This window comes from Sciurus vulgaris (assembly GCF_902686455.1).
Source record: "Sciurus vulgaris genome assembly, chromosome: 11".
Lineage (NCBI taxonomy): Eukaryota > Metazoa > Chordata > Mammalia > Rodentia > Sciuridae > Sciurus > Sciurus vulgaris.
The window spans coordinates 38,942,641-38,965,911 of record NC_136472.1 but is presented as its reverse complement, the minus strand read 5'-3'; the positions used below and the strand labels follow the sequence as shown (position 1 = coordinate 38,965,911).

The 23,271-nt window shown below is 42.8% G+C and overlaps 1 protein-coding gene across 9 annotated transcripts in view; it reads left to right on the top strand.

Moving 5' to 3' along the window:
- Positions 1-23,271, top strand: part of KIAA1549L (KIAA1549 like) — a 253,214-nt gene that overhangs the window by 200,539 nt on the left and 29,404 nt on the right. For 6 of the 9 annotated variants that reach the window (XM_079104427.1, XM_079104424.1, XM_079104426.1 and 3 more), the window contains 4 exons: positions 879-1,006; positions 7,444-7,625; positions 10,466-10,683; positions 17,532-17,661. In XM_079104427.1, the coding sequence (XP_078960553.1) occupies positions 879-1,006; positions 7,444-7,625; positions 10,466-10,683; positions 17,532-17,661 (658 nt within the window). Of the gene's footprint in view, positions 1-878; positions 1,007-7,443; positions 7,626-10,465; positions 10,684-17,531; positions 17,662-18,027; positions 18,570-23,271 lie in introns of those variants that run through there. The other 3 variants (XM_079104428.1, XM_079104421.1, XM_079104425.1) reach the window with 2 other exon arrangements.

Genomic DNA, 23,271 nt, shown 5'->3' with positions numbered 1-23,271 from the left:
TGGGTGTAGGGGGAGCCCTGGCTTCTGGACTGATTCACCACTGACCAGCAGCTCTCTTCAGGGTAAATGAGCTTCACGTTCCTGTCTTCTGAACATGACTGGCCATCACCAAATCAGAGGATCATGATGACTTGTGACCAGTTCTGGAAGCACTTGTCAAGTCCTTGGCACAGAGAAGGTGCTCCTGATAGGAGTGCTCAGTATGGATTGGCATTACTGTTTACCTATTTACCTGGCATGATGCTTGACATAAAGAAGGGGCACAATAAATATTTCCTGAAGGAACAAATAGCTCAAGTTGATAGTTTCAAAATATAAGTGGTTACTGTACTAGCTTCTATAGTCCAAAGGTGTGTGTGTGTGTGTGTGTGTGTGTGTGTGTGTGTGTATGTATGTATGTGTGTGACTTGACAGAGTGAAGACCCCATGGGGGGGTGATTTAAATCTTTAGTTGCTAAGGTCTATACCATGAAGAAAATATAGCCAAAGAGAACTGTGCTCTATATATGTCTGAAGATGCCCAGGGGATTCAAACAGTCAGCATTCAAAGCGCTCTGTGTTGGCAGGAGGGCATGCTACACAAACACGGTGGCCATTGTTTCCATAGTCACCGGGGGTTCGGGAAACCGCGGTGGGACTGAGGGCGGAGCTCCCCCAACTTGTCTGCAGAGCCGGCCATGGGCAAATGCGCTTCAGAACTCCCAGCCTCCCCCAGGCTGAGCGTGAGTGGATTCTGTTTTCTTCTTTTCGAGTATCATTTCTTCTTTGCCGGTAAAACTGGAACGAAAGGCTACAGACATAAACTGTGCAAATAACCTTGAGAGGCGGCTGTTCTAGTCGAAACTTACCGTCTCCCCTGTTGCTATGGTTACCTCCAGCAGGTCGCCCAGTGAGACTGGCTCTGTCATCAGCAACGAATCAGGGAAGCCCAGCTCAGGGAGACGCTCACCCCAGAACGTAATGGCACAGCAGAAAGTGACAAAGGAGGAGGCAAGGAAGAGAAATGGTGAGAAGCCTTCCCGCCAAGCACCACCCAGCCCCTCCCACGGTGCTCGAGCACACGTCTGCGCATGTGTGAACGCTCTGGCTGGTCCCCTGTTCTGCACGACTAGGACCGGGAGTCGGCTGTGAACCTCTTGGGTGGTCACCGTAGCCCCTTCTCTGAATCATCCCGTCCCACCCTCTCTGCAGTGTTCTTAAGGAATTGTGCAGTTCCTTAAAAAAACCCTCTGCCAGACAATTTGATGTTTGCTTAGAGATTTTTCAGCTTCTTAGGTGAATCCACATCTGAGACATGCTACCTTAATGTACCAGAAGCTAGAAATGTTGCCCTTCTTGGAGGTTTCCTTCAGTTTCTCACCCTGATCCCTCTGATGAGTTTCAGGGTTCAGTCAGTACCAGTGAGAAATTGCAAATACACTTGAGCAGAGGGCAATGAACAGATCTGTGATTTAAAAAAAATAGCTTTATGCTTAATTCTTCTGGGAAACTTAAATGTTTAGTTTCTGACTTGCACAGATCATTTTCTTCCCCACAAAGGATGGTCTTTGGGGTCTATTTCTGGGTTGTCTGAGTTCCCTTATTGTGCTATAGATGGCCTCTGTTGGACGTCAGTATGCAGCCCCTCTCTCCTGATCCCACCTTTGTTCTGACCCTCACCCCACCCCACCCCACGTGGTCCTTCTGCATGTGAGGCTGGCTTACTGGAGAGCAGAATGCAAGGGCCCGGTGCTGCTGATTTCTGGTCAGGGAAAATTCCTTTTGGATTTTGAAGGGTTAGAGGTGAAGCTCTACAGAAATGCCAGGTGAAAAGCTAAGCAATCTGGCGCTCTGCTTAGCTGTGTTTCTCTTTTACAGGGATTTGATGAAGTGGAGTTCAGGAACTCTCTCTGGAAACTAGTGCCAGACTATTATTTTGTTTTCAAATGTCACTTATTTCTTTTATTAGGAGAGAGAGAGAGAGAGAGAGAGAGAGAGAGAGAGAGAGAGAGAGAGAGAGAAACAAATTAAAAAAAAAGAAAAGAGAGAGACAGAGTGGATTTGCATTCCACAGAGACAACATCGTCCCCATTCTCGTTTCCAGTTATTACATAAAGCACCTGTCTAAACTGTCATGTCACCTGGAGATGATCTGAAGTACATGGAAAGACATTCTATGCCATTTTATGTGGAGACTTGAGCATCCACAAATTTTGTTATCTGTAGGTGTTCTGGAACCAACCCCCTGAGGTACTGAGGGATACAGGTACTGCAGAGGTCACTGCCCCCTAGTCCAGATGATGTCCATCTACCTTCCCTCCCCCCTCACTACCCCAGGCCTCATGTAATCCTGAATAACTCAGTGAATCTCTTTTCCGACCTTTTTACTATGCATACAACAACATGCTCATTTATTTGTGTTTTGTCATTACTTTGTTTTCTTTTATGAAATGGAATCAATGTGCATATTGTCCTTTGCCCTTTTTCTTGCTGAAAAATGTGCAAAGTACAGACTCCTCTGACAGTGAGTAGACATTCACAACAAGATGCCCTTTGCCCTCCCTGTATTTAATCCATAGAGGAAGAGGGAGCAGCCAGTTCCTGACTGAGTCACTCCCCACCTCTCTGGTAACACTCTGAACCGCTCTAAGTGTCCCTGCTGACCTTTGCTGTTCCTATTTGTTCACCTGCTCTGCCTGCCTCCTTATTCTGTTTAGGTCACTTTGATTATTTAAATAGCCAGTCCATCTTATATGAATACCTCATAGTGAATCCCACCATCATGTACATCCATAAGAATGGGGTCCTAACTAGATAAGATATATTCCATGCTTGTACATTTATATCAAAATGAATTCTACCATCAGATATAACTAAAAGGAACCGAAAATAGATAAATAAACAGCAGGTCCAGAAATAGCAATAGACAGGTGCGTGAATAAAATGCAGGTACTCTGCCAGGTTGAAGTTTTTTTTTTTTTTTTTTTTTTTTTTTTTTTTTTAAGAAACCATCCTTCCCAGGTTTAGAGTGCTTGCTTGGTCCCATTTTACTTTTGCCAAGTAAACATGGTGAATTTTCAGGGTTGATCATTTCTGTTTTACTCTGTTTCCATTTGGTGGGGTTAAAGATTAAAATTTTCAACTAGAAATGAAAGAACCAACTCATTTTATATAAAACTCAACTGATGCAGAACCACATCAGCATTCTAGAATCAATCTTTGGTGCAACCCTCATTTGCCTTCTTTTGAATCAAAGAGCTCCTTTTTATTGCAATACTAGGTAAGAGTTAACCAATAAAGATCAATTATGTATTTGGATTAGAAGATGGATAGAAGGAAGGGAAGGAGGGAGGGGGATTAAAAAAAAAACAAAACACTGAATGAGATTGTGGAGAAAAGAGGAAGGCTTGCTTTCGTCACTGTGCTAGCCTGCAAAAAGTATTGAGCTCTTTTCGTGTGACTGGCCTCTGAGAACCAATTATTCTGTTGGTGTGGAATATTCAAGCACTTTTGTCCTATGGCTGGGTGTGTGTTCTAGAAGCTGGGGTTACTGAGGTTAATGTGCTGGGCTGCCATTCTAAAGCTGTTCTTATTTCCACCACATTTGTTGCCTATGCAGCTTCTAATATTCTTCTTTTGTGAAAATAAGAGCTTTAAAAGGAAGGGACACTATCCTGCTAGCAGCATAGCTGCCACAGCTCCTTGTTCTCGATGGCCTCTTCATGACCATAGCTGCAATGCAGTTTTAGGGTCCTTTTCGTAAAGATGTTTAAATATAAAAGGGAAAATTAAATGTGACAGCAAAAACAATCTGATGCTTTCCTTAACCAAATGTAAATATTTGAGCTTAAACCTAGTGTCGCCTTTGAAAAGGTGTTTTCCAAAAAGGAGTTAAGTTCAAATAAAATATGCATTTTTTTTCTTCAGCCATTTAGGAGGAAACAGCCTCCTTAAATCCTGCGTCATTCAGATTTCACTGTCAGGCTCAGAATCTAATAACCATGAGCAGGTGAAGACAGAGGAGAAAGCATTAGAGAGTCTCAGGAGTCAATTGCCACTTTCTTGGCAGGTGTTTTAAGGAAGGGTCAGGAATTAGGACATAAAGGAAGATTTATCAGAGACAGTGGCTCAAAAACACAGTTTCAGTCCTCATTCATTCTTTGTTCTCCTAGTAAAGTGGAGGCTTGCTTTTACTTTTTCATTGGCAGATAATAATTGTAGATATTCATAGGGTACCATGTGATTTTCAGTACTTGGCTATGTGTGGAATGATCACACCATGGTCATCAGCATGTCACATCACACCAGAGGGCAGTGGTAGATTATTTGCCTTTGAGTTTTAATGAACATTTCAGAAAGAGCATGCTTTAGTGGCATTTCTGACCTCAATGGGAAAGTTATCCCCATGCCAATTGAAACATGAAGAATGAAATCTTTTTCCAGCTTGATTTACTGAAATAAACACCAACAATGCAAATAAATTACAACAAGATAGGAAATGGGGGCAGGGTGGCATCTACAATATTGATAGTGTCCTAAGACACTTCCTCAGCTTAACTGTGGCCCTTGCCCTTAGCATCCTTCCATGATTTTTACTTTAGGGACTAATTATGCTTTAAAATCCCCATGAACCTGCTGTACTCACACAGCATTTAATGTATTAATATTTAACATAATGTGTTTGAATGTATTTTTCCATAAAGTCTTTTTGGAAGAAGGATAACTAATTAATCTTAAAAACCTAGAGGAATTATTGTACAAATCTGAACATGACTGTTTTTTAAATTGAGGTAGAAATAGAACTGTAGCTTATACAATTTCTAGGATGTCATTTTCCTGTCCTGTTATAGTTATGCTGTCCACGTGATTCTTTCCACAGCATGAGGGGTGAAGGTGTCAAACCCAAAAGCAATAAAAATGCTAAATGCCATCTCTTCACCCTCAGAATGGTTTAGCGATAGCATGGCTTTAACTTCTACATTGGTACCTGTTCTACTGGCCCTAACGTCTCCTTTCCCAAGTAAAGAAAATTGAGCCATTCATTCATTTATTCACTTTCTATTCAACAAATCCTTATTGAAGGCCAGCTCCATGCAAAACACCATTGAAAGACAAGAAGCCTTAGCCTTTGAAAAGATGGGCAGGAGTAGAGCTTATATGCTAGTGGTAGGGGCAAGCGCAGATTGTCAGTACAACAAATCAGTAATGATAAGTGCTATGAAGAAAATATAACAAGGTGATGAGGGGATGGTCATAGGCTAGTGGTTAGGGAAAATAGTTTTCAAGCTGCAACTTCAAAAGTAAGAAGGAACTGGGCATGTAAAGGTCTGCAGAAATTGCAGTCTGAGCAGAGGGGATAACTGAAGCAAAACACAGAGCATGTGTGTTCCAGAAGGTCAGTGTGATAGAGCAGAGTGGATAAGAAGTGGGTAGAGATGCGCTCTGCAAAGTGACCAGCACCAGCTCCTCCAGGTCCCTGTAGGGGAGAGATGAAGCCTGCAGAGGGTTCTGACCAGAGACATAATGTGATCTCATTCCCTTTCACAAAGCTCATCCATCCTGGCTGCTGGGGGTGTACGTATTTAGGGGTAAAGGGACAAGAGTGGAAATGCCAAGGTGGGAGATTGCTTAGAAGGTGTACAAATTATTCATTGCTATGTAACAAAATTACCCCTATACCTGGAGACCTAAAATGACAGTCTACATTTATTGTTTTTCATAATGTCTATGGGTCAGGAATTTAGCAGTGGCTTAGCTGGGCGATACTGGTTTAGGGTCTCTCATGAGGTCATGGTCCAAGATATTGGCCTTGATTATAGTCAACTAAAGTCTTGACTGGGTCTAAAGATGGCTCACTCATGTGGCTGTTGGCAGGAGGCCTGTGTTCCTTGCCAGATGGACCTTTCCATAGGACTGCTTTAGTGTCCTCATAACATGGCAGCTGGTTTTCCCCAGAGAGCAAGGTAGAAGCATCATGGTATTATTATTATTATTATTATTATTATTATTATTATTATTATTAACCACCAAGACTTGGAAGTAACACACTGTCATTTTTACAATTTCCTCTTGGTTACCTGGATCAGTTCTATTCATTGTGTGAGAATCAGGAGATGAGAATTAGTAGGAGCCAACCTAGAGGTTGCTTATCTCATATGGTTTGTTTATGGTTGTTGTCCAGGTGGGAAATAATGATGGTGACCAGACATGAGGTGCCCAGCAAAGCTACCCTCTAAAATATATACACAACTATCAACATGTCTGAATAGAGACTTTCCTCTCTCACTGGGGGGCTCTTTGCAAATCAGTCCACAGAACTCTGAAAACAATCTAATTATAACCCGTCATTAGACTCTGAGGGGTTTTATCCATACTGTAACAATTTACTTGGCTTTAATTTGACAGATCTTCTGTGATTATGATAAGTGACAGAATGATACATACTATGTGTTTCTCAATAATTTAAATAACATCCCAGTCTCTTGAGAAGGCAGGAGAAAAGATGAATACACTTCCATTACGTTCATATTTTATATAACACCTATTTTGCTTCTAAATTGTCTACTGGTGTAGTTGTTTGAACAGGCTTAATTTATCTCTTGCCGAGCCACGCGCGATAAGCTGTCATTCCTATAGTTACTTCCTGGGAATATGCTTTAAGAACAAGTAAATCAGCAAGATACCACTGGCCCTGGAACTTCTGTCAGCTTAGTTATAGAAACACAAAGCCAACTGGTGTCTTTCAGCCATCACAGCAGAATGATCCGTCAGATGGGGAATTAATTTAACCGAGCGTAGGTGGTAATCAGTCTATTTAATTAGGACAGTTGTCTGTAGCTTTAAATTTGTTTCTCTGGTGGTTATTTTATAGCTTTCTTTTGTTTGAAACGAATGAAAGAAACCAAAACCCAAATTCTTGGAGAAGCAGCCTTCAGAAAGGAAAAGAAAAAAAACAAGAAACAAAAACCAAATAAACCATGTATCTGCAGGAATGAGAATGGCCAGCTGACCAAGAGAGAATTGTCACCCCGGTACTGTGCAAAAATTGGTCGCTTTGGTGGCAGAGACTACACTGTACACTTGTACCCTGGTGATGGTAGAAGTTAAGTATAGTTGCAGGGTTTGGCCAAATTTGCTTCTCCCATTTCCAATTCAGAGGACAAATTTACTTGTTATTTTTTTCAAATGTGTTCTGTCACAGTTTTGGAAGAATGGTGTTTGCTGTTTAAATTTGAACCTTTAAAATTCTTTCTTACCCACAGATAATGCAACAGGGTTGGATAAATCGTACAGATCTGAAATTTAAAAGAAAACCTCCAGCAGCCATGAGCCCTTGGCATAAATCCAGATGCTGTTGTCTTTGGGGTCATTTTGAGTCAAGTAGTGTCCTCAGGTGCCCATTCTCCCTGGCTGCGCCAGTCTCCTACATCATAATAAAATCGATGTGTTTATGTTGTGCTTTAGTGCCAGCGAGTGATGAAGAGGAGGGACCCGTCCTCTTTGACAGCTCTGGCAAGGTGGCTGCTGATCCCTTCGACACATCCTCTGGGTCTGTGCAGCTCATTGCAATCAAACCCGCGGCCCTCCCCGTGGTGCACCCCACCTCGGACCGGAGCCAGGAGACCTCAGCCGTCCTCAACGGGGAGGTGAGCACCCAGCGACCCTGTGTGGAGTCTGGCCAGACCTCAGGGATTCAGAGTAAGGGGTATTGAGGTGACCTGAGCCTCTAAGCAGACATTTTTGCCTCTGCCTGCCCCAGGCCTCCATGGCCAATGCGTTCAGAGCATTTTCTGCCTTCATTGAAAGCCCAGAAGGAGCTTTTTAAACAGTGTGGTTATGAAGAGGAACATCAGAAATTCTGCTTCCCCTGCCCCTCATGTGTACAGTCTTCTGCCTCACAACCCCTAAACTCCCATTAAGGATGTCATTGTGATGCTGACGGGAGCAGGGTGAATTGAGAGGGAAGCGAAGACTCTTGTCAGGTGGACAGGGATGTTGCCCATTGTAGGCCCATTCAAGCAAGCTCAGAACAACACATTGGCTGCTTTGAGAATATCAATGGGTAATATGATATTAATCAACTTTCCTTAGAGTCTGAAAAAATATGTAACATGTTGGGGATTGATGATTTACTGAATAAAATTAGATAGAGAGATAATAGATGAGGACAGATGATAAATAGGTGATAGGTAATTGAAAGATAATTGATGACTGATAGTTGATGGGTGGGGGAGAGAGAGACCCATGCTATCTCTAAGGGAGAACAAGAAATGAGTTAAAAAATATCTGCCATCCTCTGTCTTCTTCAGCAGAATGGTCAGTGGGCTAAAAATGTTTGTGAACATTTAGGAAGGTGTATATGGAACCTCCTTGTGGACATTTGCATTACACATGTGTGCATGCACACACACACTCATGCTTTTCTCTGATGTCAAGCCGTTGGGTTGATCATGCCTTTCATTTGCTTGTGTCCTGATATTGTTATCTCCAACAGGTGGGAGATTTCTGAGGTTTTAAAGTCTTTTTCCTACCATACCTCAAGAAAGCGTCACGGTCCTGTACAACTGGGTGTTGTAAATGTATATCAGGGATTGTCCTCATTCCACTATCCAGGACGCTTACACGTGCATTTTACAAACCTGATTCAGGAAGTGCGTCTTGTTCTCTTGTTTTCTGGAAGAAAGACTGAGCTGGTCTAAAGTTGTGATAGGTTGAGGTTCCAGACTTTTAAAAATAACCAGTTATAGAGACGTATGGAGCGTATATTCCACCTTTCTAATTTTTTAGATGAAGAAACTGAGTCCAAGGGATCAAATGGCTTGCTCAGAGTCACCCTGAAGGTTATTGTGGTAGCCATGATGTTCAGGTGCCCAAGCTCCCTGTCCAGTGTTCCTTCCTTCTCTTTAACTCTTATTTCAGCCCATTGGTGAAAAATAGCATTGACCTCTCGAGCTGTACCACAACAGTTTGAATCCCAGCTCTTTCAATTACCATCTATGCGACCTTTGGCAGGTTAGTGAAATCTGTGCCTCAGCATCTCCATCCATTAAATAGGGCTGCTCTGAGGATCAATTTTGTCACTATAGGTAAAGCACATAGAATAACGCCTAACACACAATAAGCACTTTATTATTATTATTAATCAATGAGGATGACTTAGTTGGTCATGTACTTTGTGCCCCTTGGCTCTATAATTTGACAGCCGCTGAACCTCCTTGGGTGCAATTCTGCCATCAGACCTGCAGGGCTCTGAAGCCAACATGAATGTGCTGGTAGCTGCTCTTAATTAGGACCTGCTACCTAGTTGTAGACAGAATGGCCACCATGCCTGGGGCTCTCTTTCCCATCTTAATCACAAGAGCATCATCGAGACAGACTACAAATCTGGGATAGATTTGACTTACCACTCCCTTTTCCTCCCAGGTCCATCACCCTGTCACAGAAGGAGAACAGATGAGCATTTTCCTTGTCCAGAAATGAATTCTTGCTACATGTGGGTAGTTAAGGGAATGGACCTTGCTGGCATTTGGATTGGAAGAGAGCCCTGAACTGTTCTCTGTAATTTGCTGCCTTGTGGAGCTTGACACAGACTGCTTTATAATTTTCTTTCTTCTTTTCTCATGGGTGACTGGTTTAAATGGAAAAAAAAAAACCCATAACCCTAAAGCCATAAATTTTCCTTTTATGAATTACAGGAAATTCTTTTAAAGACTAGTTTAAAGAAAACATAATAACAACAAAGAAAGCTCAGAAATGTGGGTGTAAACTCCTTAACGTTTGTTATTTATTAATCATGGTCATCTGCCTGTGTCTTTCACAGGTCAGAGGGACATTAGCCACATTCCTTTCTGAAAAACCAGACTAGCTTCACCCCATCCAGTAGGACCTGGTTGGCATTAGTGGCCCGACAAAGCTTCAAAATTATCTCTGTTTCAGAAAAGACATAGATTTACTGAAATATTCGTCCTTGTGCCAGTCAGTAGTGTGGAAAGGCCTCAGGAGTAGGACATTTGTCCTACCTTCCCACTCCAGCCATTGCGGACTCACCAGTCTCAGAGACTAGTTGTCTCATCAGCTGGGCCTCAGATAAATGGCCAAAGGAGGCCACGGGGTTTCTCAGGGCTGGAACTAGACTCAGAGCGGAAGAACTAGCTGGGGGGCCAGGTCAGAGGTCCCTACACCAAGGAACTGAAAGGATGAAGAAAGAATTAGGGCCAGTGCCACAAAATGAAGAGTGGGGAGTAAGATGTAGGCCTGAGCAGCATCCAGGAGACTGGGAAGAAGTCCTCATGGAAGGTCTCAGGTGACCCATGAGTGCCATGCTGTTTGTGGGCTGGTGTGGGAGGGGGACCAGAGTCTGACTGGCTCAGAGGACCAGCGGTGAAGCCGAGTCTGGCTTTCCCAGAAGTCGTGACCTTCTGGTGGAAGCCTCCCACCTGTGGACCATGCGGGGTCAGGTGTGACCTGAGACTGTCTCTCTCTCCAGGTGAACAAGGCCCTGAAACAGAAGTCAGACATCGAGCACTATCGGAACAAACTGCGCCTCAAAGCCAAAAGGAAGGGGTACTACGACTTCCCCCCAGTGGAGGCAAATAAGGGTCTGACAGAAAGAAAAAAGATGTATGAAAAAGCCCCAAAGGAAATGGAGCATGTTTTGGATCCAGACCCGGAACTGTGTGCTCCATTCACAGAGTCTAAAAACAGGTGCGGCTCTAGAGAATCTGCATTAGGTTGCCATATCATAGGTGGGATGAGGGCTGAGGATGCACTGGGCAGTACAGACCCGGTCCCTTGATCTGGTGCTTAGGACCGTGATCACTGCAGGCCACTGATCTGGGCCCTGACAGGCTGTGGAAGCAGGTACTCCACAGTGAGTCAGGAAGAGTGTAAAATTGAAGCCTTAAAAAAAAAAAAAAAAAGACAAACAGCTCTAATTGTCCTTTACCTTAATGATATTTTCAAACCAGTAGCCATTTCAGAGATGGGAGATGATATAATTATCACCTACCTCGATAATGCAACTTCTAGATCAAGGGACATTGTATTTTTCAATTATGTTAGTAGCTATTACATAAGAAAAGCAAATTTCATGCTTCACCTTTTCATTTGGCCTTAGTAAGTACTTAGCACATTGCTGCTCAGTGTTCCATGCTGGTTCATCTTGTGCACTCATAGATTTGTTCAATTATTCAACATTTATTGTCACCTACTATGCGTTAGGCACCAGTCAGGATGCCGCATACTTTCATGGCCATGTGCGCTCTTTCTCATTCATTCCTTCAATTCCTTCAACATTTTATGGTGGACCAGACAGGCTGATTGCTGCTCCTATGAAATTAAGGTCTAATTGGAGAGAAAGATAATCACCCAAAAAATACTAATCATAAGTCTGATGGGTGTTTGAAGTGTGGGCTGCTCTAGCAATCTAAAGAGGGACCTTGCCTAGGAAGGTAGGGCTAGGACAGGTGGTTTGAATCTGTAACGGTCTCAGTTTGGTCTGTGATGCTATAACAGAACAACTGAGACTGGATAGTTTATAATGAACAGAAATTCATTTTCTCACAGTGTTGGAGACTAGGAAGTCCAAGATCAAGGTGCCAGTATCTGGCAGGAACATTCTTGCTTCATTATCACATGGTGGAAGGTAAAAGGACAAAGCAGGCAAGAAGAGGCCAAACTCACCCTTCTATAATGACATTAACCCATTTTGTCCCATTGTCCTAGAAGTGGAACACCCATGCAAATTTAAATATAGTACATAATATATAACCTAATTATATAAGAAGAAAAATATCATTGTTTTATAATATCATAATGTTAGTGCTAATATATGTAAGCTCTAGATTATGATTTTCAGCCTAAGACATGGATCAATTTCATCGAAAGAATTGAAAACTTGGGGCTTCATGGGTTAATGATGTCCACGTGGGCAGAGCCTTTGTGGCCCTATCACCTCTGAAACATCCCGCCTCCTAACATTGCCAAAGCAGCAACCAAATTTCAACATGAGTTTAGAGGAGGAAGAGCATTCAACCTATAGCAGCCGCCTCCCAAGCTTGTTGCTAACTCAGCAGAGTGACCTCACACATCAGGTGACGAGGTACAGGTTCAGGGAGCCACGCACACCCACCTTTCTTCCTTTCCGCCTCCCTGAGCCATTTTCACAGTTCAGGACCGCTTCCTTCCTACACCCATTCTCCTCAGTGAATTCCCTCCCCCAGCTTGGAGCAGGCTGCCACTGTCACCTGCCACAGAACTACCGAAGATCCATTCTCACATCTGGGGAGCACTAGGGCAGTTCCTGACCTGAATAGGGTCTTTATTAAAAGCAAAAGTGATAGGCTTGGATGGAAGCCACAAAACCAAGTTGAGAGGGGGAGTGAAATTTTATGAATAGAATCAGCCTAACTTATTTTCTACAAAGAAAAAGAGGAAATTCTCAACCAGAGCTTAATTTACCATGCTTCTAATTAGGCTTGGTTGATATGAAAGCTATAGGTATAAAGTCATACCGTGACCGGGGTTCATGGTGCATGTGCTACCATGTTAACTGTAGGAAAGAAGAGAAGATATGGATTTTGTCTGGAGGCTGGAGGCCACTTTAGCTTTTATTTTGCATTTTGCATTTACTCCAGTGGTGTCTTATAGTCTGGCCTGGGACCTCCTTTTCCTCAGTTTCCTGCTGACACTCAGGGAAAATGAATCCATTATGTAGAAAGAAGAGGAACTTGGCTTGACACGTACTTGAGCAATAACAATTGCAATAGCTTTTTATGAAAAGAGAATGAACAAAGAATGAGTGGATCTGTCTTCTGCACTGCCTCACATAGGTTCAGGCCAGACGCTGTAGGCCCTTGATGACCTGCTACTGCTGGGCATGTGTCACTAATTCTCAGTAAATGTTCACTGAAGAAGTGATCCAATGACTCTGAAGCACCAAAAACTAATTTATTTAAACATTTTGACCAGGTTAGGGGGAAAAAATGAATAACCACAAACTGGGTGACCTGGGAATAGGAATGGAGATAGGATCCTTAAGTGATAGGGAGGGGGAGAAAGACCATTAGAAAAGGAGACAGACTCTCTGTAAGCTCCAAGGTGTCATTCTTGACACATTCTGCCCTTGACTCCAGAGGCTGCCTGCTGTTTATCTGTTTTCACAGGTTCGAGTTACCTGTTAATTGCTATTCGATATACAACTCTCCAGAGACCCAGCCACAGCAAGCACAGTGCAAGAGACATTCTCTAGTCCAAAAGTAGCATCAGTAATCTGAATTTTACCTTCAGACTGAAGCTCAATCAAATAAAAGACAAAGTTTAGATTCCAAATGTTGAATCCTCATTAAATCTTTTAAAAGAATTTTCATGGCTCTTTTTTCCCTAGAATCAAAGAAATTCTCCATTTTGTACTATAGATTTTTACCAAGACCAAGTGCACAACGTGCCTGAGGTGGGTGCTCCCATCTATCCACCCAGTCCTCAGTGCACCTGTTCTTGCCAGCAGCAGCCTGCATTCTATAAACCTATGTGACTCCCACGTAACAGCTTTGTCTCAGCAGCCACCACCCAGAAGTGTGAGTGGTTAATGTGTCATGCAGCATCCTCAGTTGACGACACATGGAAATTGGTGGGTAAATACCCCTAGTAGGGGCACTCTGAGGTGTCTGCTGTGCTGTTGTCATAACTACATTTTCTAGTTTCTGTATTTGATGCTAAGACATAGGAGTCTTTGCTGACTCCAGAAAAACCACCCCTCCCAGGGCTACCCAACTCCTCATGATTGAAAAGGACATACCCACAGATGCACTTGTCATATGCAAACCAACCCATCCAGAACCCACACTTCAGTCACCGCCTTTAGGCGATCTCACAGGCTTCCACTCTAGGCCATTATCCACCTGCTGAAATCACCCCAGGGCCAGGTACCAGATAACTGAGTCCCCCTGCCTCAGGATTCTGCCCAAATTATTCAGACTAACCTACCATAAGCCTACTTACCCTTCCCTGCCCATTACTTCTGACAGAAACCACAGAAAAAGTCTTTCACTCATGTTTTCTCTCACTCCTTTGGCCTCCTGATTGACCTACTGCTTCTCCAGATGGCCTCTCTGGGGTGTGACCTGTCCTCACTCTAGCTGTGAGTGTAACAAGATACCTTTTCATCCTCTCCTGATCTTTCAGCCTTGCCAGATGGAAATAATAATTAAACCTACATTTTAAAACAACTATCTCCCACACTTCTCCAGTAAGTTTGAGCCCCAGTTACCAAAAACACTAATCTCCTCCACATGGATGATTTCCTTCCTATTCCTCCACATTCCTCAGCTGGTGCTTTCTTGAACTCCCTCCCAAATTAACCAGTTGCTCTCAAATCATCATAGATTGTACATCTGGGGACCCACCTTAAGGCAATAACATATAAAGACAGTGTTGCTCTGATGGAAGCTTTAGGCCATCTCTACAGAACCCCAGGGTTCCATAGAACACAAGTTGTAAACTACTTTCTTAACAACCCTGGGATTAAAAAATTGTTGAAGAGCCAAGCAAAACTCATCATTATCCACACAGTGATATTTTCAGAGGTAAAAAAACAAAAAAACAAAAAAACAAAAAAACTTGCTTTTTAAGTTTGCATGTTCCAAAATTTATTAACTTTTTAAAAATATAGCAAAATACCAACAAGAAATGAATCTACCTAATGGAATTTCATTTGATTAAAATAGGCAATTTCTCTACCTGAGAGCCTAATTTGAAGTAGACATTCATATATCAGACCCATATTGGGGGTCTGGACAGTGGAGATCTGTGTTGGACATCAGGCTGTAGCTGTGCACTGTAATGGAACATCTTCTCTAAGGGAAGATTAGACTCTAGTGTCTAAGTTCTTTCCCACATTCATGGTTCTTGAAATGGCTTATACCATTTCCCTATTGTATTTCTAATACTTACAAAACTAATACTTACATAACCTGCTGAAATGTCAATTGTCAATCCTTATGTCAAGGCCACCATCCTTATTAGTAAATTTTTTTCTAAATGAGCTAATTTGCAATCTCAGGACAGTTGTGAAGCCTACTTTTTCAATTTGTAATTCATTTGTAATTAGGTCAAGGATGAGAATTCTTAAGGGTCTAAAGTGTGAGTCACTCAGAACAGATTCTGTCTCACAAGCCCACTGAGGTCAGGTGCCTTTCCTAAAGGAAATCTCTAATTGGGAATCACTAGAGGGCACAATTCATAATATCAGGTTTTAGCTCTTGTGTCAGTCAATATTCTTCTGGTTGCAAACGATAGAAGTCCAGCACAAACTAGTTTAATAAAAAGGAAATGTATTATTTAGCATTGTTGAAAGGTCAGGGCTTCAGCACAGCTGGATCAAGGAGGTCACACAATGTTTTCTGCATTTGCTCTTGCTCTCTGTTTACTCCTTGACAGCCTGGTGTGAAAGCAGGCTCCAGCCTCATGGTGGCAAACTGGCTGCCAGTAATTCCAGGCTTGTGTCCCTATCTTCTTAGAAACCTCAATGCCAAGAGAGTATCCCTTTCCTAGTTGTCCTAGCAAAAGTCCAGGAACTGTCTCACTGGACCAATTCAGGTCATGTGCCCACCCCTTGACCAATCACATAGCCATGGGGATGCAATGCTGTGATTGATCTAGCCTGTCAGTTGCTTACCCCTAAAGGAAAGGTATCCCCCAAAGAACATCATTCTGCTCTTACCAAAAGAGGGTTATCACAGGTACCAGGCAGGTGAAGATAGCACATACTCTCAAAATAGGTACAAGCTTTTCATGGTGAAAGAGTAGATCTGACAGTGGCTAATTATAAGGCTAATACCTTAGCTTGTAGTTCTAATGTCTGCCCTAGACTGTGTGTGACTATACTGTTGTAACTAACTTACTGTGTATTTAAAAAAAAAGTGTATATGCCTGCCAGGATTTGGTTTTCAACATAGTCACCAGGAACAAATAATGCAGCCTCTTTCCTTTTGGCCCAGGAATGGCTAGAATCTTAGAACTGAGACATAAAGTAGGTGGTATTTGGGGAATTCTCTGAGGATAGATGGTCTAGAAATGCAAATTATTTGCAGAAAGACTCACCATTGGATCCTATGAAAGTCATTTGTCCCTCCTGGGTCTCACTCCTGTTCAAAAAAGTTGCCTCTTATAGAAGAAAAGCATAGACACCACCCTCTTTATGTGGACATTTCTCTTCCTTTTTTGACATAGATTCCTCTAATGACAAGTGAAGACAAGACAGTGGTGATAAATGTATGAATTTTCTAGAAGTAGCTATGTAGAACCTCTGAATGTGCTACTCCCTCCACCTGAAATACTCTGGGCCCACATCAGCATGGGGCTGACTCCATTTAGGACTTGGCTGAAATATTACCTCCTGGAGAGGCCTTCCCTGACCTCTAGCTAAAGTCATCTCCCATCCCAGTCAGCCTTTATTGTAGTCCCTGTTTTTCTCTATCGCACTTATCATTCTGAAATTATCATGTTAACTGTCTGTCTCCTCATGGGGATATAAATTCTGAGAGAATTGGGGCCATGGATGCTCATCATTTTCCAGGTGCCTGCCACATAGTAGGCACTCATTAAAGAATGGATGGATGGTCCTGTGGTAGCTTTCTGCCAGTGTGACAAAATACCTGAGATGGACATCACGGAGGAGGGTACATGGTTGCACAAAGCCACTCACACCATGGCAACCTAGAAGCAGAGAGAAGAGCAGGAGAAGAAGGGGCTGGGATAAGATAGAGCATTCAAGAGCATGCTCACAAGGACCCTTTCCTTCAACTGAGCCCCACCTCCCCATTTTCCACCACCTACCAATAGCCTATTAAATTATGAACCCAACAATGGATTAATCCATTGTGAGGGCAGAACCCTCATGTTCCAATCACCTTCCAATGGCTGCACCTCTGAACTCTGCTGATTTGGGGACCAAGCCTTCAACATATGAGCCTTTGGCAGACACTTAAGATCTCAACCATAGCAGGCCCCAAATTATCTCTAGATTATGGCTTCTTAGCCCAGGAGGGAATCTTTTCTACTGGGGTAATTGTAGAAAAGAAATCTATCAATAATCACGATACTAAGCAGCCCATTGGCTATAGGGTTTATTAACACGTCATAGAATCCTGCACTTGAAATCAGAATGAGTAAAAGGAGGCTGCTGAGTCAACAAAGTCAGCAAAGGCAAGTTTGTTCTGCCAGCGTTAAGCTGTCCTGGAGGGTCAAGGGAGAACCCCTGGCCTTGCCATCAGCAGAATTTTAGATGAGGTTGCACAGTTGCAATCAATTGTAGTTTCCTAGTTTCCATACAAGAGAACATTTATAATTCAACCATATAGTTTTAATTTGCAGTGGGGGGAATCTTTATTCTACTCTTTCTACAGCCCCTTATGGCCAGGGAACAAACACCATCAATTCTGAGATTTGTGAAGCAAATCCAAACCCTTCATTGGTTGCCTGTAGTTTTGGATCAGTGGAGAATTCCATCTGTCAGGGCATTTGCTGCATCATAACAGTTGTTGAATTTTCTTCAGGCAACAGATGAAGAACTCTGTCTACCGAAGCCGGCAGTCTCTGAACAGCCCAAGTCCAGGAGAAACAGAGATGGACCTTCTGGTCACTCGAGAGCGACCCCGGCGCGGCATCCGTAACAGTGGATACGATGTAAGTCTCCGGTGGGTTGGGGTGAGTGCGGGCTTTGCTTTCCCCCAGAAGCAAGGGGGTAGAACATCCCATAATGTTTCATTTACTACACGTTTGTAGAATTTTAAAATGCATTCAAATGTTTTCTACATTTTATTATCTCTTTTGCAAAGTAAGACTGTTAGAAAATGTCAGAGGAACAAATTATTGCAGAAAGGATTGTGATTGCTATAATGTCCCATTTTACAAACAGTACATTATTGGCCTTAAACTCAGTGGAGATTCTAAACGGCCTTAATTTTTCCCCCCTCTGTCCCTAGAAACTCAGTAAGACCCATGAAAAAGAGTGAGAATTCATTTGAATGTTGGGCTTCTTTTAATCCATAGCGGTAATGAAAATTTGGATTTGTTCCTGATTTCATAACTCCTCATATGCCATGGAAACAATGAGATGTCCAACAGAGCGAGTAGATGATTTCATATGACAAAGCACATGCTTATGTGAAGTGAGACATCCAAACTGCTGAAATTCTGCTGATCCCTTCAGACTTCCCCAGATGAGGAGCTGCCATGGGGGGCCTTCTACCAAGTATACATCCTGGACATGGAGTTGCACCACAAGCTCATGTGAACAGTTCTTTGCCTAGATGTTCAAAAATGCTTCTCCCTCTCCCAGAATTTGAAAGGGGCTTGATAGACTCTGAGGTTTTGTGGAAAATATTTCTTGCCGGGCATGGAAGTGCTCTCCTATAATTCCAGCAATTTGGGAGGCCGAGGCAGGAAGGTCACAAGTTCAAGATCAGCCTCAGCAACTTAGTGAAGGGCCCTAAGCCACTTAGCAAGACCCTGTCTCCAAAAAAAAAAAAAAAAAAAAAATAGTAAAGCACTCCTGGGTTCAATCCCCAGTACCAAAGAACAAAATTCTCTCTCATTTCCCTAAAATGTTTCTCTAATTATAAATTGAAAAGTTTCTCTAACAAGAGTTATGATTCAAATATGTCTAGATAAACTTGTTATAATTTGAGAAGCTATGTTTTGAAAATCATACTCAATATCTTAAATATACTAATTTGAAAGTAGAATATCTTTTCCCCTTGGGATCAGTCACTGCTTGCCACAAAAGCCTAAAATGGGATGTTTTTAGTGGTCTAATTCAATAATAGGGATATTCTACCTAATTTCATTTTCTGGTGATCTTTTTTACATTTAAACTTGATGTTTGTGTTGGTGGGGAGACTCCTCTCTTTTGTTTATTGTTTTCCTTTTTCCTAAAATTGTTTGATAGTTTAGTTTTTATAAAATTCTAGAAACTGAGCACATCTTTTTTTTTTTGTTAGGTTAAACTATCCTAGTAGATTTTTTTTTTTGCCAAATTCATCCATTGATTTGGTCATCAATATGCAATTAAAAATCAGCATAAGTTTCATGTTTTCAGTCAACCTCCAGGAGTGAACATTCTTCCTGGAATGCTTGCTTAGTTTGAGGAACTTTTCTTTCTGCTCAAGTACCTGTGATAAAAGGTTTTTAGTTTATCTCAAAAAAAATATTATGATGGGGCTGGGGATATAGCTTAGTTGGTAGAGTGCTTGCCTCACAAGTACAAGGCCCTGGGTTCAATCCCCAGCACTGCCAAAAATAAATATATAAATAAATAATAAAAATAAAAATGACGTCATTTACCTATACATCCTCTTGTGTTTTGTATACTAAACATTTAAAAAGTAGCTATCATTTACTAACCACATGCTATAGACCAAGCCCTATTCTCATCTTTTAATGTGTATTATCAAATTGAATTTGCACGATTTCCACTCTTATATTGTCATTGTATTAAAAAGGAACCGAGGCTCAGAGAAATTATGATTTGTCCACTCAGATCCAGGGCCCAATCTCTTAACCATCTTGCAATATGGCTTCTGTGTATACCTCTCCTTACTTCCTGTCTATTCTTCCGTCCCGTAATATATGTCCTATATTTCCGAACCTCTAGAAGTGACCAGACATCAGATCTCAGGAGTCCTACCTGGATAAGTCACACAAACAAAAAATAGACCAGCAAATAAAGTAGAAAAAGAAGCAAGTCATAGTTTTAAACAATGCATTCATTTTCTGAGCTCAATCATTTTCTAAAAATGCCAAGGTACTCTTTCCTGGCAAAAGAATCCATTAGCCCAGCAGTGAACCTGTCATTCAGTTGGAATGTGTCATTCTTCCTACTGGGTCTGGGGATCTCAAAAGCAGGTCAAAATACCCCGTCATTTCTGCCAGGTTAGGAAAGATTGACACTGTGGAAACAAAAGCACCCGAAGATTTATTTACTTTTGAATTTCTCTAAAGTTGACAACTTCAGAGTCCCAAAGGAAAAGTCCGCATGTAAAAATAAATGAATAAATACATAAATAAGCAAACAGATGCAGCTACATAGGCAAATCCTAGCACCAGGATGGATGGCAGCCTGGATCTTTTGCAACATTTCCAATAGAGCGAGAGGTGTTCAGACCTGCAGAAGAGAGATTGAGCTCCAAGGGGTTTGGGATCATTATGTTTTACAGCAATAATTCTCAGCCTCTTGGTCACTCCATCCACCAGTGTACTCTCACTGGTAACTGTGGCCCAGGTGGTAGTAATTTTCTAAGAGTCAACACTCCTGCTAAGAGAAAGCAATAATTTTTTTACACACTCCCTTTATTTTATTTATTATTATTATTATTTTTTATTATTATTTTTTTAATGTGGTGCTGAGAATCAAACCCAGTGCCTCACACATGCTAGGCAAGTGCTCTATCATGGAGCTACAACCCCAGCCCAAGAATGCAATGTTTAAAAAAAAAAAAAGTCCCAAACTGATTAATCTTAAAAGGCCAGACTGTATCATCAAACTAACTCAAGCATTGAAATGAACTCCTCCAATACATGAGGCAGGTGGAAAAGAAAATGTCATTCTATATGTAAAAGCAAAAATATCTCAAAAGTGTTTTCGGAATGTCGTATTCTGAATGAAAGTCATGTAGAAAATAACAAAGCAGCGAATAAAGCCCCCCATTGCAATCCAGGATCCCCAGAATGTCCTGAACACCTGTTGGGGAAGGGAAGGAGGTGGGATTGGGTGGAGTTAAAAGCTGGACAATGGTGCAGATACTACAGGGTCTCAGCCAACCCCATGGGGAGCTCTGGAACCCAGGTGACCCTGCAGAATTGTCCCAAGTTTGGGCGAAACAGCTGGACTTATGTACAGTAGTATGGATCGGTCATTGGGTGTCCTTGGGTGAGGCACTCTCTTTAGCCAAGGACAGTATCTAGCAAATGCTGGCATCTGAGGTCTGGGAGCTGGCAGTGTGCCCAGCCGCTGGGGGGACCAGTCCTCCAATCGTGAGCAGCATGACCAGGACTACTAGTACCTTCCTCTCTTATGTGCTCCTTGGCCCGCTGGAGGCCTCCAAACCTCTGTGGAAGCCAGAGGCCCATGGACAGCATAAGAAGTGGGAGTTGCTACTCCTTTCACTGCCTCTAGCAAAGATTTATTGGGCTTGGTGGAGCCATTACAGCATGTGTGCATTTTACATATTCAAATTCAACAGTAGGGGCCCTGACAGAAAAATAAATGACAATTAAATCCATGCTAAAAATCAGCTTTTTTATGCATGCTCTTTGTATTATACATTGCGCATTTCTTTTTCTCTATTACTCCTTAAGATATACCACAAAAGACAATTGAAGGGATTTTCAAGGGTAGCACTCTACGGGATTTTGACCTTCTCCACTGACACTAGCATCTAAGCGCCCCAAGTAATTCCACAGTATCCACCTAAGTGAGGCTCTGGGGAAGGAAAAGATATACAAACTCTATGCCTGCCCCCGCGGGTCACAGATGAATCGGGGAGAAAGGTAGAGGCACACCCAACCTGCTGCGACCATGCACGTGGATGGAAGGAAGGACTCCTCCTGCAGATCTCTCCCTCCCTGCCTGTCCTGCGGCGGCTGCCTGGTCTAGTCCCCATTACTCACCACTGCTAAAGCTCCAAAGCACTGCTGGGGGAATCCTGGAACACACCCATGGTTGCAAATCCTCAGGTAACTCCCGTAGCTTTGAGCCTGAGACTCAAAATCTAAGTACCTGACTTGGGACTTACCTGCTGTGGAGCCCTGACATGCCCAGCGAGCTGATGCTTCTCATTCCTTAACCCAGCGGTGGCTCCAGGCCAAACACCCTTCCCCACATTTGACACTGGGCTTCGAATCTCCTGTCAGTGCACATGTTGGTAACTCACAGCCTCCCTTCTCAGCTGCTTCATCCTCCGCCAGACTTCTCAGCCCTCTCGCTGCTGACACTCACGGCTGTGGAGCTCTTGGTATGGAGGACTCTGTGCACCTCTGGCCTCTACCCCGTAGCTTCCAGTAGCCCCCCCCCCAGTTGTGACACCCAAAATATCTCAAGACATTACCCTATGTCCCCTGGGAGGCAAACACATGTACCTAGGTGATGCTTTCAGAACTTGGTTTGCAGATCATCATCCCCAGAATCTTTCCCTGGTCCCAAACCCATGAGACTGGCTTAGTTGCCAGTGTTTGGCTGTAGCAGGTAGTTCTCACCCCAGTCAGTTCTTAACCCTCAGCTTCCCTTTGTTGGTTTATTTGTATAATTTCCCCATTTGACTCCTCAAGGGCAGGAGTCATATTTTATTCATCTTGGAAACCTCAGCACTCAGAATAGGAACAGTCATAGAGAGGAGGTATAGTCTCTATGTGTTGAGCAAATGAGTGTGTCAACCAGAAGAGGTGACACCTAAGCTGAGACCTGAGAAAACGGGGTACATTTATAGCTCTGAGCCACATAAACATTTCATTTCATTGACTCTCAAAGCTGTAGGCTGATGTACGTTACTGTTGGGATTCCGTCTAAATGGTAGTTATCAGTTAGGATGCTTTCATTAAAAGTAACAAAAAACCCAACCTGACTCAAACTGTCTTAAAACAGAAAGGGAATGTGTCGGTTACATTAAATCCAGACAGGGTTTGCCTGAGGCTCCAGGCCATTCCTCTGCATTATAATAGCACTATACTTACTCCCTTTTGCCTGGGCTTCATCCACAAGTTGGCTCACTCAGGCAAGAAATGGTTACAGTATTCCCAGCTCTCCCATCTGCATCCTGCATTGACCAACACAAGAGAGAGTTCTCTTTTCCCAATCATAAAACAATAGCGTATGGGTTTTATTCTGACCAAGCCACCATAAGTCAAATGCATGTCCAACCCTGTATCAATCACTGTAGCAGCAGGGGGCTACCCTGATTGATTTACCTGAGTCAGGCCTTACTCATGGACCTGAGGCAGGCTTAGACCCACCTAAAACTCCTGGCTGAGACACAGGGAAACTCGAGGATAGATGCTGAGGCCATCACTTGAGGAACTCTTGTGGTTGACTTTCTAAGGAGCAAACCCAGCATTCCCCTCCATGTCACCCTGACCTCCTATGTCAGCTTCTTGTCTTTGGGTGACCTCTAAGGTCACACTTTTCCCAAAACAGCATGGGCCAGGGCTTCTAATTCAAAGCAAAAGAGATCTTGTGACCTGCTCGGTACTTGAATTCCCACTGCTCCTTGGAGGACAGGCAGGTTCCAGGGGCAGGAAGAG